We start from the raw sequence: 15,318 nt of genomic DNA on the forward strand, positions 1-15,318 counted from the left end.
AACTTCTGATCAACAATTTTCCATCACATGAGCCTGTTATTTGTCAACATTTCAATATTATCAGATCTTATATATTTCTGTATCAATCCACCTATATCTTGATCTTCCTCTGGGTCTTTTTCCTGCCTACCTGACAAAGAACACCTGTTTGGCTAATCTTTCCTTTCAAGTAACCATACGATTTGAGATTAGCTCTGCTAACAGTGGCAATTTCTTTCCTAAAATATCCACATTTTTATGGCACGTGTTTACTCTATTTATCAGAACTCTCATACCTGTGGTCTTGAGTATTTTATTTCTAATCCAGCTCTCAGATCCAAGTTAAAATTGGTTTGAACACTGTCTTGTAGCTAATTTAGTGTTTTGACTAATTGCTTTCTTGTTCCATATGAATTTATTCAGCCGACTTCCTGTCATATGATCTTTGCAAATTAAATATGGAAACAGACAACATATAGATTTTGAAGAGCTTTTCCATATTTGGGAATCTAACAAGGATTTGTATGTATTTATCTTAAAGTGAAAATCTGATCCTGATTACCTCTATTTGGCCTGAATCCAGCTTGTTCTTCACCAAGCTTCCCTGTTTTTCTTAGCCATTTCTCAAGTATACTTGCATAAATCTTACATTGTTTTTTTCTCTTTTTTATAGATGGGTACTATGAGAGCTCTATTCCCAATGACTGGAGTGAGTGTCGCCACTGCAAAACTTTTATACCTCCATATTTAAGCATTTCTGGTCGAATATCATCTACTCTAGCTGCCCTTTCCACACTTCAGGTTTTTTGAATGTCTTTTTTCTACCTCAAGTATTGATGCAAACTCCTTCAGACGTCAAAATATAAGCTTGATATTTTGAAACTATTTAGATGCTTTCCCTTGAAGTATGGATATGTATTCTTGACAACATTCTTGTTGGGAGTTTTCTACCAGCATACTGACACTGTTTGTTTTGCTTCATTTAGCAATCTCTCAAAATAACTACCTCTAGTGTTCTGAATTCAGATTTTTCTATCCTTACAGATAGCCTCAAAATATGCTTCTCTGGCTGAATCAATTAATCACTGTTTCCTTCAGGATGTTTTCAAACTCTCATTTTTTTAAAAATTATGTTACTGTATTTGAGTCTACAGTTCACCACTGAAAACTGCTCAACTTTGTTTCATTTATAAAACTTTCTTACACACTCTTCTTTTCAGTACGAAATATTATTTTCTTATATATGGTGTTACTCAAAACTAAATAGCCATCATTTCCTATTTGAAATCTTCTGTATACTAATGTCCTGAACCAGTGTGAAAACATCACTATCAACTATGATATAATCAACGAGAGTTTTCTTATTTCTTGCATCTTCTATCGGTGTGAATTTGCACCCATTTTCATGTTGGAATATGGTGTTAATAATAACTAGTCCATGTAAATATATGAAAAGCCTTTGGCTCTTCATATATTTAGTAATTTACAACAGCTAATTTTACTAGAAAAAAAAATTGAATTATATGACTAATGCTCTGTATAATCACCATCTTTATATATATATTCAGGTCCAAGAGGAATGCTGCATAAAAGAGTTCTTCTTCGAGGAAATTTGAAGAGGGAACAATCATTTGATTCTTTATACTGGGACCTCAAATCTGCTTCACCAAAACATGAACTTGTGCCAAGTTTTGAAGAGCTGAAAAGGACTCCTTCACCTTTTGGTTCAAGGGAACATCTACCTGTAAGTGGAAGTGTGTGGGATGGTTCTAAAGGAAGACTCAGTCCACGTGCTCCAGCACTTGGTGATAGCATAGGCATGCAACCCAAAGCTAAACTGCCAAAGCACAAACTTCTCAAAAAACAACAAAGTATGTTTGCTTTCTTCCCAGAATTCACTCAACAACAGGGACCACAAATTCCTGTGCCACAGATCATTAAAGAAGTAGATAAAAAGATGGACTTTTTATCACGGGTTCAACCACCTAAAAGAACTCTTGAATCGTCCCCAAAGCCAAGCCACATTGCGAAGCCATCAAATAAGGAGGAGGAAGAAGAAGAAACTAAAAGTGTTAGCGATGTTCGCGAATCTGCAATCTGCTCCATTGCCTAATTGTTGCAATACCAACTTTCTGGCAGTGATTCTTGTGCCAAGCTCAAGCAATAGTGTCAATAATGGTGCAAAGCATTTGGACTCTAATGTGTAAAAGGATCATCTGGATAACTTAGATGTTAGCATAATTGGTACTCAGACCATCTAAATCGCTAATCCAATCAAAATACAACAGAGTTAAGAAGCTAAAAATAAGGATGAAGTTTCTAATACATGGCTATTTTCTAGATAAAATGAATACACCTATAGTAAATCAGATGAACACTTAGAGAAACACTAGTTATATAGCCTATACAAAATGAGAATTGTTAACAAACCTAAAAGAAAACATTTTCCCAGTGATTCATATGGAATTATGAATCACAGGGAACAAACACAGATGTTATATAGTGCATACAACCCTTATTTATGAGCAAAAAAAAGCTAACTAAAATATCATATGTGTTAATGCTGGACAATTGGCCTGCCAGATTATTATTAGTCTCTTAAATTCTAAATTGTATTGTAGAAATATTTATAATTTGCTCCAAACATATGTATGCAGGTTGCCCTTGTTTATTTACAATAGAAGATTAGAAATGAGTACTCCTGGTTATAAGGAAAATCAAAAGAAGGGATAATTTTTTCAGGAACAAAGATGCTCTACTTGCATTCACAGAAATCAAAAGTAATACAGCATCTTCATAACAGTCAAATATGAAACTTAAGAGTATACTACATTAACATTTTGTTGCATATGCATGTAATAAATACTAAATTTCTTAGAGAACAAAAAATATAGGGGGGGGGGGTTCAACCACAAACGTCATTCTCTAAAGACAGTAAGATTAATTGCTGATGTTTACTAAAATGTATTGCCATCTAATGAAACTTATTGCTAAAAAAAAAAAGAGAGAGATGGTACGATCAAGAAATGGAAAAAACCAGCATACTTGAATATATATAAAGTTAGCACAAATTATTTTATATATATACATACACATGCTACTATGAAACCCATAGTTGATCTCCTCATAAGCGGAAATGCATGATCACATGGAAAGAGATCTCACTAGTTGTTTTATCAATTACAGAGGTGTCCTTGGTGTGTCCTGCTCTTTTGTTTTATCTTAAATTCTGCTAGAATAAGTTGAGCGACTCCTCATTCATGTGAATGGGCATTATCAACCTATTTAAAGTCAAATGCCAATATTCATTCACACATACATAAATCTGGTTGGAATAAAGAGTCACAATAACAGCAAATTTGCTATTATTGGCATAAACAAGGATATACATGCATACTCAATGAAAATTATTCTCATTCCTTTGAACCATACTAATAAAATTTTATACTTCACTTTTTCATATGTTTACAGAATTTTGTTCTTCCAATCAATTCATCTAATTCTGAATTCCTCTTCTGTTAATTAAACAACTGTTTCCCCCATTAGGATGTGATCTTTAATTAAAAAAAACTAGCTCATGCTAATTTCTTATCCATTGTCCACATCTGGAAAATGGAGACTAATGCATCAACCAATGCTTGGTCCTATTTTTATGACAAATATCAAAAAAGTTAATCTTTAAAAGAAATATGGATGAAAATAAACGCAACATTTTTATATGTAATTCAACTGATTGCTTCCATTTAGTGTAAGTGTGATTATAAAGACGGGAGTCAATCAGTGTTGTTGAGTACCTTAGGATGAGACCACCCACAAGAAATTAAATATTCCCTATATTTCCTTACCATTAAAGATATATATATTTATGCACACACACTTGCAACACATCCAGCAGAACACTGCAACAAGTGATAGTGACACAACAGTAGTAACGTGTCAGTATATGCATTTGTACCAAGCCCTAAATGTTGCCATCACTGTTAATGTAAATGTTTGTGTCAACCAAATCACCTACTGTTCCACAAATGCACTGGTTCTTTGTACAGTAAACAAAGGTGTCCAATGCTATTGTGTCCTGTGTTATTTTAATTCCAATCTCTTCACTGAACCAAAAATTTAGTACTAATAAAAAATGCAATGTGTCATACATAATATTATATATACTAAGAAATCTCTTTATATATATACATTTCAAACCTACATCTCTGCCTTAGTACTGCTTTGAAGACAAAATTTGCAAAAAAAAAATCTATATATATTTACCTATTAAATGACCTGACTCAAGAGTCTGGTAAAAATCCAGAATACCACACTAGCTCATGTTCAAAGATTATATTTCCCTTCAACTGAGATAGTGCACATGATTTTAGATATGAAAGATTATTTCATACTTAACAGAACAGTTAAGTACAAACCAATGTTTTTCTTAACAGAAACATCGGTATCTGCGTGGTAAGAAATGGAGCTTTTACTGCATGTTCAAATTGACTTCTAAACCCATTATAACTAGCACTTCAAAAGTCATGTGTCTAGTTTTAAAATTCATAAACAGCAGTAAGGGTCAAAAATGGAAATATGGGCATTCTAGCAGTGGCAACATGACTAGACATTTTGCTTGACAACTCCTTTAGGGATGTAAAATTAAAAGTAATATAGTTCAAAATAATTCCATTTCAACAGCATGATTCTTTGTGCAAGCCAACACAATTGTAATTATGTTGGCTCACATAATAGTATTTAGTAAGAGGATAATGACAGAAGTCTGCAAGATACACTAAAGTGTTCACATTTCCTTTTTAAAGCCATTTGATGGAATGCTACTTATTACTTACTTACTACAAATTAGTGTTTAAACTGTGACAAATGAGTATGGCCAAAGGACTGACTGAAAGATTTAAGAGTTGTGTGATGAAGAGAAGTGGAATAATGTAGAATTTGTTCTTGGGCATCTTGTTTAATTCAACCTGTATGATGATGTGAAGCTCAGGAGTTATCAAAAATGTTACTGATGGAACATGAACTGACAGGCAGAGGAATGGAGATCAGTTCAATCAATGTAGCTAATTATTTTAAAGTGAAAGGCTATATATACTCTATTGGGAGGAGATATGCATCAAGAAATCTTGGAAGAGACAGCAAACAGGAGATTATTAGATTTTCTTAATGCAAATCTTTATATTAATTTTTAGCTATATGAAGAGTAGTCAATATAAAAAATTAACTAGTTCTTTGGATCTAGAAAACTAGCAATAAGACTTAAAGGCTATATTACTTGAAAATATTTTCTCTTTATACAACAAATTTATTTATATCATCCAGGAGAAAGACAAAAAAAAAAAAAAACAGTATATACAAGTCTTTCTTTCAAAAGGCCAAGCAGCCATTGAAAAAAAAGTTTTTTTTTTTTTTTTTTTGTATTCATATATAGCAAATTTATATGTACAATTACAGCACAGCTGATTTTTGATTTCCTTTTAAACGCTCAATCAAACTTCCTATAAATTTGCACAACCTTACATCACTAAAAAGTACATTTACTTTCAAATAATATGAACACTGAAAACAATAAATAAACGTCTTTAAAATCAACATAAGTTTATCCATAATGCATTGCATTTTGTAATTCAGACAATGAGCAATTGGAAATCACAAACACAATTCATTTATATATATGGTTATTTACAATTCATGATGACACTATACTTATGATTCAAACCAACAAAAACAACTGACATTCTAAAAAAATAGAAGGCCAAAATATATATTCTAGTGTATTCAGAAACAACAAACATTAGTAAACCATCTCTCCATTCCATTTAATGTAGTGTGTCGAGATGTACACTGATATATAATAATACTAAATTTTCTACATTTAATGCAGATAATTTTAATATTTAAACATTATTTTTGGCTAATCTGGTAAAAAAAAAAAAATTCACATATAATATGTAGAACAATAAAAAGTTTGAGCACCTTTTATATTAAAATTTTCTTATAGAACCAAGATGAAACGAATAATGTCAGTTCATTTCTGATACCTAAAGTATCACAGATTCAGGACGTTTGTCTGTTGTTGGCACCATTCACAGAATGGCACATTAATTATCACATGGAATTATAAAACATAACAGATGTAACCTAACACACTAGAGTAAGAACTACAACTACAGCAAAACTAACTTGAGCATTCCTAAAGTGGAAACACTGGATTCTTCATAATGGTTTGGTGTCTTGACTTTGTTCAGGAAGAGATAGATCTAACATATATATTAAATCCATCTTTCCTTTAGAGGTATATGGAACATCTTTCAATGAATCAAATAATTTCTATCTACAAATAAATACTGAATAATGAGCACAACTAAACCCTGCCGTTTTAATGTCTTGAGCTCTGCTATCAAGTTGTGCAGAATCAAAAATATCATTGTATCTTGAAATTTAAAATACTGTTTCGGCACTTAAATATGTCTACATATCACCACACTCACCTGCAATCCTCTTAACAGCAGCTAGATAATCTTAGAAAAATATCTGAATTTAAATCTTTCTGGTTAATCTCTTATTATTCAACTTATATACATTTGTCTAATGGATGAATTATAATAGTTATTGCTATAATTCCGGGTTTTCTCTTTAAATAATAACCGTATGGTTACATTTTCTTTACTCTCTGTAATAGAGAACTTGAAGGAAGCTATCTACAATGTAATTTTTTTTTAAAGAAAAATTTATGTACACCTAAATTTATAAAACTATATTTCTTTAAAATTCTGCATCCCATCCAGAAACATCATCAATCGGAGCAGGTTCCATATCTGGTGGATAGTTATCAAAGTTACTGATGTCAGTACAACTTTTGATCTATTAAAAAATAAAGAGATATCAACTATATAGTATATGTTTTTAAGATTAAAAAAATAACACTGTGAACTATACTTATACATTTTCTGGTTTCTCAAAGTTTTAGCACAATAAAATTACACAGACAATTAATTTTGTGTTGTAAACTATAGTATGTTAGTAATAATATAGGAGTTGAGGATCAGACAAAACTAGAGACCAATTTTGAAACTATAAGCCATATAGGCCTTCAATAAGCAAGGTAGTGTTCTGCACCATTCAATGGAATTCATCTCCCACCTGAAAACGATAGGAATAAATCTGATTGATTCAAACCCACAGCCAGTTCATAAACTGATATGCTATCCCCTGGGCTGGCAAATACAAGACAATTTTAAACTGATAGTAAACACATTACTATAACAAATTCCGTCACTACAATAATGCTGAAGAGTCATCACCGAAGCCACAAAGGTATGCTAAAAGAAATTCACTATAGCAAACTATTCTATTCCTGTGATACCTTAAGTAAGAAAAGAGGACAGTATTAGTGGATCTCATCTTCATGTTTTTTACCACTTACTTAAATTAACAATATTTTATTATCTGTTTCAATGACATGTTTGTCTACCATGTCTGTAGATGCATGTGTTCCTTGGGTACCTTCTCTGCTTTGTAGGAGAAAGAAAAAACAGGTTTTATTACAGAAAAATGTGTCATTTGCCAAGTGATTAAATTATCCACTCTCCAGCCATAGGCATCAACATTTGCAAATGCCTTCAGGTGTGAGGTGAATTTAATTTCCCAGTGTGATATATATATGTATTCTTCATATATATCTGTCTATCTATATAAACCATCAGTAATACCCTAAAATTGAGTTAAAAGCCAATGACATTATAAAAAAGGGGCACTCCTAAACAAAAAAACAGGCTAAATAGCCATAAAAATAAAATTTACTTAAAGCAGTAACATAAGAATTTGCCTAGAAATAATACCCAAACTAAAAACAAAGATATGAAACCAAATAATATACTCACCTGAGGAATTATAGGTGGCATCAAGGTCCTGTTTCGAAGTCCTTCCCAGTTAAATCCATCAAACCATCTGAAATAAAAAAATTGCAAGCTGTTTTGTTTCATTATCAATAAGTCTCCTTATCCTTTATTATCATAAAAAAAAAAAAAAGTCTACACTTAACAAAAATGGATTGAGAACCATAAAATAATGTTCAAAAGAAATGCAACTGAACTACTATTAGGAATTTTGTTTCTCTCTCTCTCCCCACCTGAGTGTAGAAAGTACGTCCCTCATATCTTAATTATTACTGTGAGAAAGGAGGTGTTGAATGGGGATTTGATGACTGGGAAGAGCAAGGATGTTAGTGAAGCTGTTAGTTTGCAGAATGGAGAAGTGAAAGTATTGATTTTTTGTCTGGTACAATCTGAAATAGTTGATAGAAGCAAAAAGAAGAGGTAGATAGTCAAGATTACGAGTCTGCCTATGATGACATTGAATTTAGAAGGGCAATCAGAAGATTGTCCAGGTTAAGAGAGACAGTATCAGACTGCATACCTACAGCCAGGAGGATAAACCAAGTGAGGACTGCATTCCCTTGTGAAGGGAAATATAAAAAAAGGTGATCAGCATATTCATGAGCAGTACAAAGTGCAGGCAAGAAGAGTAACTAGTATAGTAAGAAAGGTCAAATCAAATTAGGAGAGAAAATTTGCTGAACAGGCAAAACTAAATCCAAGAGAGAGAGAGATGGAGTGTTTAATCTAAATCTCAGCTCTGAAGGAGTGAAGAGAGGAAGCTAGTTCCATTACATAAAGGTAGCTCCAAGACAGAAGTAGCAAATTACGGACAAATTAGTATCTCAAGAATGGTTAAAATATGATATTGCATTTTATAAGAGTGACATGAAATGGTTATGCCATGATGCTGCTTGACTTTGCCAAGACTGAATATCATATGGAAAACTATTCAGGATGGCTGGCTGGCTGACAGACAGACATTGGAGAGTAGTATGTAGTGCAGTGGAATCTAAGAGAATGACTACTATAGCGCCTCAGAGTTCTGTACTAGGGCCACTATTCTTTAATTTGTATATTAATGATATAGGGAATGACAAATGGAGATATTCAGTTGTTTGCTGATGATGATGCTAATCTGGTAAGGGGAATAGCTGATATATATATATACTGGCATTGTGGATAAAGAATAATGGTTTTCAATATAATCTGCAAAAAGTTATGCATTTCAAGCTGAAAAGATTACATAATGTGCAGGAAATTGATGAAGCTAGGGACTTGGAGATAAAATGATGGACAGAAAATTGAAGTTCAGGGGACATATTGTAAAAGTTGACAAAACATTTATTATATTGTTTTTCAATATCCAAGTAAAGAAGAAAGGTTATCATTCAGCTATATCTTGACTGTGCACAGATTTGGTCACCTGATATTAATGGGGATCAAAAGGTAGTGGAGAGGATTCAGACTAGTGACCAAGTCTATGGAATTCTTCCTATGAGGATGCAAAACGTTTAGTTAATATACAGAAAAGAGGAGACATTACAAAAATTTATAAGTTATTAAAGAAATTCTATAACACAAAGGAAATTTTTCAATACCTGTTAAACAGAGACTAGGGGTCACTTCTGGAATTTGTGTGGTTAGTCAAGTCAGTCCCAAAAAACATTCTGTTTTTATTAAAATTCTTCGGTAATATCATCTGTACTATATTTTAGCCGACAATAACATCTGTTCATTTTGCTAATTTTCCTCAGACACAATACCCACTTAATGGCCTCAAAACAAGATCCCTTATGTAAATTTATATTAGTAAGTCAGAGAGAAAGGACAGATTTTAAACTTTTCATTTCATCTTACCCAAGATAAATGCAGGTAGCACCAGCATGGAAAAGATGTACAAGAAAACATTCAATGACCAAGCATTACACAACAGCTTCAGTCAGCAGTTGCCCTCAGAGTATGTGAATCTTTGATTCAACATAAAATTTTAGAATTCTAAATAGCTCACCCAGTTATTCAGCACCTAAATGCAAGCACACTAGATCTAGTGCCTTAGAAACATCTATAAACAACTCTTACTACAGTAAACATCACTATAACAAACTGTTTATATAATCCCTGATCAAAGTCACATTAAAAGAAATTCACTATAGCAACTTGCGGTCCATACAAGTTTGTTATAGTGAAAGCCAACTATATCCACACATCAGTACTTACTTATGTTTCTGTATATCTTTGCTTCCCCCTTGATAACCTAATCGGTCAGCAGGATTATCCCTAAGAATAAAAATGTGTTTTGAGTTATTACTTTATATGGAAACATCATTTAAATATTACCATGTTTTTATAAATTATACTAATAAAAATGAAAAATCCACAGTAGGAGGTGTATGTGTTATGCCACACACAAAGATGAAGTGCCAATTTTGTTTGTGGTAATTTCCCCATGACAACCAAAAGGTTGGAAATATATTTGTAGTATAGACTAATGGCTAGATTAGCCAGAGATCCTACTCTAGGAGGCTTAAATATATTTTTCATTCCACTTAATCTACGATAAGCAAAGTAGTGATCTCAAACTAGCTAATGAAAGTCAAAATCTCAATATTAAAAAAGTGAATTACTTTTTAAAAAAGGATCCTTCTTAGGATGCAATTTCACTAATTTCTGAGAATAACATCCTGGGAGAGAAATTACTCATGCCAAAAATTAGTGCCCAAGTTTGTGTTGCCACCAAATATGTAATGAACATGCTGCTGCTTGTAAAAAGAGTTTCATAGTTTACAATACTATTATCTTAACAGAATCTTATGTGTTGCATCCATTGATTGAGATAGGTTGACTTGTGGAACCACTACAGTTCTCAGAAGAAGATGAATAGTCAATGTCCAAGTAATTAATTTCTTATTACCAAATTTTAATCTAGGCAAAATGACTTTTCTGTTTGTCATATTACCCTCTAAACAATTTGGGATAATGAAGCTGTTCTTCCTGGTATGATTCATCATTTTATTTGTGGAATAACATTCATGGCTGAATGACCTTATAGAAAGACACACCATAAGCTACATTACAATTCACCATTATATTGTGGTATGGATGTCTAGACAATGTTATCACTCATGTTTCTGTTTAATAAGAAAAGGAAATGGCAATAGATTTCTCCAACAACTGACCTTTTCCCATCAATACTTCTCTCAACCCCCTCTCCCAAATGCTCTCTACCCACCCTTAATGATAATAATATTATACATATAAAAAAACCTAGATTTTTTCAAATAATTCCCCCAGATTACCCTCGCTTCCCCCCCCCCCAAAAAAAACCCCTTCTTTTAACAGCAGATGAAGGCACATCACCAGGATAAGGAGACGGCCAAAAGAGGCATGTTTGAATTTTCCTCCTATATTAGTTTTGTAACACATCAGTAATGCCCTAAGATTTGAGCCAATGACATTGTAAAAAAGGACACTCCTAAACGAAAGTAGGCTATATTAACCATAAAAATAATAGTTTATTTTAGAGTAACATGGCAATTTTCTCAGAAATAATACCAGCAATAGATTTTTTTTTTTTTAAATTAAATTATTGATTTTCATTGGCGAAGTTTAAAAAAATGTAGAGTTCTGTTCTTTTTGTGGTGGGGGGACGACCACTGGTTAAAAAAGTATCATGAATGTAATCAGATAGAGCTATCGGCTAAAGTTTTAATAACACCATACTACATGAAAAAAAATGGATATAGTGTGGTTAGGTTTCCTTCAGAGTAAGGATACAGATCCATGTACCTGAGTAACAAGAAAGGGCAGACAATTATTTTTTCTGGAATTCATGATATCAATGCAGTGAGAGTTGACTATATACAATAGCATATACTTTGTACACCATCTAAGTAATTGCTCGGATACTCCTGTTATTTGAGGTTATGGAAAGGTTTGTTAATAATATAAAAACCAGTGTACAAATAGTAAGCAGTATTTCATTGTAGCAGTTGAATATAGGTAGCATAGCAACATGACATGAACTCAGTGACTTTGAGAGAGGTATCATCATGTGCCATTGCCACTCAAATGGAGCATCCAAAATCAATGGTTGGTGATGAGATTAACAAATGGAAACATTTTGGCATCATCTATACATAAAAACACCAAAAGCAGCTGCCAAAAATGACCGACAGGGACTGGAGGGTGTTAAAACAGGTGGCATGCAAAAACCATCCATGATGAGTTCCAGTAACACACCATGGTAAGCACTAATACTGTATGAAAAGAACTCCATTTACTGGGTTTCCACGGAAGAGCAGCTGCACACAAACTATAAACATCACAACAACGAACAAGGCTGGTCATCTGGAGTTTTGTTTGTCCAGTGGAAAACAGTACTCTGGAGTAATGAATCAAGGTTCACCTGTTACCAGTCTGATGGCATAGTATGGAGGCAGCCTGTTGAATGCTTGTTGTACTCATAAAAAAGTTTGGTGGAAGAGTAATGGTGGGGTGCATTCAGCTGGTTTGGAGTGGGACCATTGGTTCCATGAACAGCTCAGTACCTTGATATGCTGGAATGGACAGGTTACTTGATACTTACTGTGTTAACATTGTCCCATTCCACAAAGCTGCAGCTGTTATGGAATGATATGAAGATATGGGTATTAAATGACTGTCCTGTGCAGAGTCCTGACCTCAACCTCATCGAACATCTTTGAGAGACAAATAGGAGTGGCAATTGAGGTCCAGAGCAGCATGTCCTCAATCTCTCACTGACTCAGTGCTGCTTTGATGGAGGATTGGAGACAAATTCCACCTAATGTCTGCTGCACATTGGTGAAAAGTCTCCCTCAAAGAGTGCAGGAGGTGATCAAAGCCAAATCGATCTTAGGATTTGGCTGCTGGTATCAACTGTAAATTGCTAAACTGTCCGGAGAATTATTGGTAGATAGTATAGTTAAATACATATTTAAGTATCCCCTCCCTACCATCTTCCTCCTTTTTTTTCAATGTACCTACTTACCAGTGCATATTAAAACTCTAACTAATGGGTGACTAATTGTAAAGTGGACATGAAACAACAGGGAGAAAGTGCTTTAGGTGTGCAAGGAATGGGAGCCATAGAAATGAGAGAGGACAAAGACTTGTTGAATTTGCAGAAAGTGAAGGAATATATATAGGAAATATGTTGTTATTTAAAAAGCAAACAAACGAAATGGACCTGGAGATTTTTGCATTTTTCCCTACATACACATCAGTAGGCATTAAGGACATTTCCTACTATTAGGAAACTTAGTATATGTCATGGTTGGAAGAAATAAATAATACATAGTTATATATAGCTGCATGAACTAAACATGGAAAAGACTTAATTCCCTGTGGACAGATGCTCCCCCCCCCCCCCCAAATCATAACACTCCCAATCAACTATGACACTTACTTCCTTTCCCATATACAGTACAAAAAAACATGAATGGAAGTGTTCTAGTATTTAGAACATGAAATTTTCATAATTAATATGGCTAATTTTATAATTCACAACTTAAGGACCAAAACTTATGGAAAGGTTCTATCTTCCTTAATTTAAAAATTAAAGCAAAGGATGTTTATCCATCAATTCTCCATAATATTTTTATTATGATAAAAGAAAAATTTACCAACCTACATAATCTTTTGATTAGAACTGTGGCATTTCGGCAAATACATCGTGGAAATTCTACAGCTTCGATTCCTTTGAGAATAATATTATATACTCTCATGGGATCTGGACCTGTAAATGGTGGCCTGTTAAAAAAAAATTTAAGCACATTCAGAAAACTTGACTCTAGCATTATATATAATGTCAGAAACCATTTCTAACACAGTCTTGTACTGCTCTTCATTAATCTTAAATAACAAATGGTTGTAAACAAAAATATACTTGGTCCAGTGATGTTCAAGCTTTTGTACACCTGCAGAAGAAATATTTTCTAGGAGGCAACCATATATATATATATATATATACACATGCCAACTCTTGATCTCCTGTAAAATTAGTCTTTTAAATAACTTGGGAGTTGCTCAAACAAATAATTTAGGTAAAATATACATAATAAGTAAATTGCCACTCTGATCATGCCATTCAATGAAATGTGCATTATTTACGACTGTATTCCCACTTTGATGATAATGTTCAAGACTGGTTCTTATTTGAATTCAAGAAAAGTGGGAGCACCAATTTTCCTGCTGATGATTGTGATGATTTGAATTTTTCATTGATAGGCCATCATATGTTTCCAAGTCATAGTGGTAAATCCTCAATGACATTTCATTACCTACCAATAATCCATCAGGAAGATGTCATGTTCCAACCTATGATTATTTAGTAGTAGATTATATTTGTCACCTAGCATGACACCATGAAAAAAGTTTGTACGTTATACATGGGGGAGGCCATTAAGTATTGTTATAGATGACTTTAGAAGTGTCAGTATTTGCAGTTTTCCACAACACTGACAGTCATACTGCTGTCATCAAGAATAAGTAAGCTAATTTTTAATGCTCACATCAAGGCAATCAGTTTTCAGTGATAACACTTTCAGCACTTTTCAGACTCCTATCACATAAACTTTGCTGTTGTGAAACACCGCTACTCTATTGCTGTAAAACTTTTGCATACACAACGTACCTGTTAAGTAATGAGATTAATTTTTACAGGCCAGCCCTCTGAATAAAAGTAACAAACACATTTATAGTTTTGACCACTAGAGTGTGTTATAATTGCAGGCACAGCTTTCGAGTTGGTGATGCAGCAGTTTTTGTGTGGCAATTGTTGAAATAAAAGTGTGTGAGTGGAGCGAGTCAGAAGTTGCACCATGGAGCAAAGAGCCGTGATAAAAGTTTACTGTAAATCAGGAAAAACTGCTATAGAAATGTAGCAAGACCTAAAAAAAAAGCTTACAGTGATGACTATCTGAGCTGGCACAGGTGTTCCACTGGTTTTCAGCATTTAAAGATGGAAGGGAGTCCCTGGAGGATGAACCATGCTGTGAACAGCCAGTTTCTGCAATGATAAATGAAAAATGTAAAAGCTATGGGAAATTGTTGCCCATGAAAGGTGAATAACCACTAGGCTACTCACTGTACAGCTTGGTGTCAGTAAAGAAACAGCCAGATTAATCTTAGAGATTTGTGCTACACGCATTGACACACAAACAGAGAGAGCACTGGGTTGCATGTTGTCAAATTTTCATTCATGCAGTTGATCAAGATCGAGATGTGTTGCAAAGAACTGTCATCAGTTTGATCTGGAAACAAAACTCCAGAGATGGAATGGAACATCTTCTCCCCAGAAGAAAAAAAGTCAGGTTGCAAAAATCACGTCAAAACAATGGTCATTGCTTTTTTCAATACTGCTGGAATTATCCACCGTGAATTTGTTCCGAGGGCACCAGAGTGAAAGGCCAGTATTATTTAGGAGTGATGCAACGTCTGTATG

The 15,318-nt window shown here is 33.6% G+C and overlaps 2 protein-coding genes across 2 annotated transcripts in view; one reads left to right on the top strand and one right to left on the bottom strand.

Annotated features, from left to right (window-relative positions):
- LOC150095871 (protein qui-1-like) overlaps positions 1 to 3,996 on the top strand; it is a 126,016-nt gene extending 122,020 nt beyond the window's left edge. Inside the window, exon 25 of the mRNA XM_090409551.1 lies at positions 1,548 to 3,996. Coding sequence (XP_090265677.1) covers positions 1,548 to 2,092 — 545 coding nt within the window. The 3' untranslated portion in view covers positions 2,093 to 3,996. The remainder of the gene's footprint in view (positions 1 to 1,547) is intronic.
- Positions 3,997 to 4,872: 876 nt separating this feature from the next.
- Positions 4,873 to 15,318, bottom strand: part of LOC150095872 (cGMP-dependent protein kinase, isozyme 2 forms cD4/T1/T3A/T3B-like) — a 191,579-nt gene continuing 181,133 nt past the window's right edge. Inside the window, exons 15-18 of the mRNA XM_090409445.1 lie at positions 13,503 to 13,625; positions 10,074 to 10,133; positions 7,860 to 7,926; positions 4,873 to 6,840 (exon numbers count right to left, since the gene is read on the bottom strand). Of these exons, the coding sequence (XP_090265571.1) occupies positions 6,742 to 6,840; positions 7,860 to 7,926; positions 10,074 to 10,133; positions 13,503 to 13,625 (349 nt within the window). The 3' untranslated portion in view covers positions 4,873 to 6,741. The remainder of the gene's footprint in view (positions 6,841 to 7,859; positions 7,927 to 10,073; positions 10,134 to 13,502; positions 13,626 to 15,318) is intronic.

Source organism: Typopeltis vanoorti, chromosome 19 (assembly GCF_054136105.1).
Source record: "Typopeltis vanoorti isolate ZY-2024b chromosome 19, IOZ_Tvanoo_1.0, whole genome shotgun sequence".
NCBI classification, from domain to species: domain Eukaryota; kingdom Metazoa; phylum Arthropoda; class Arachnida; order Uropygi; family Thelyphonidae; genus Typopeltis; species Typopeltis vanoorti.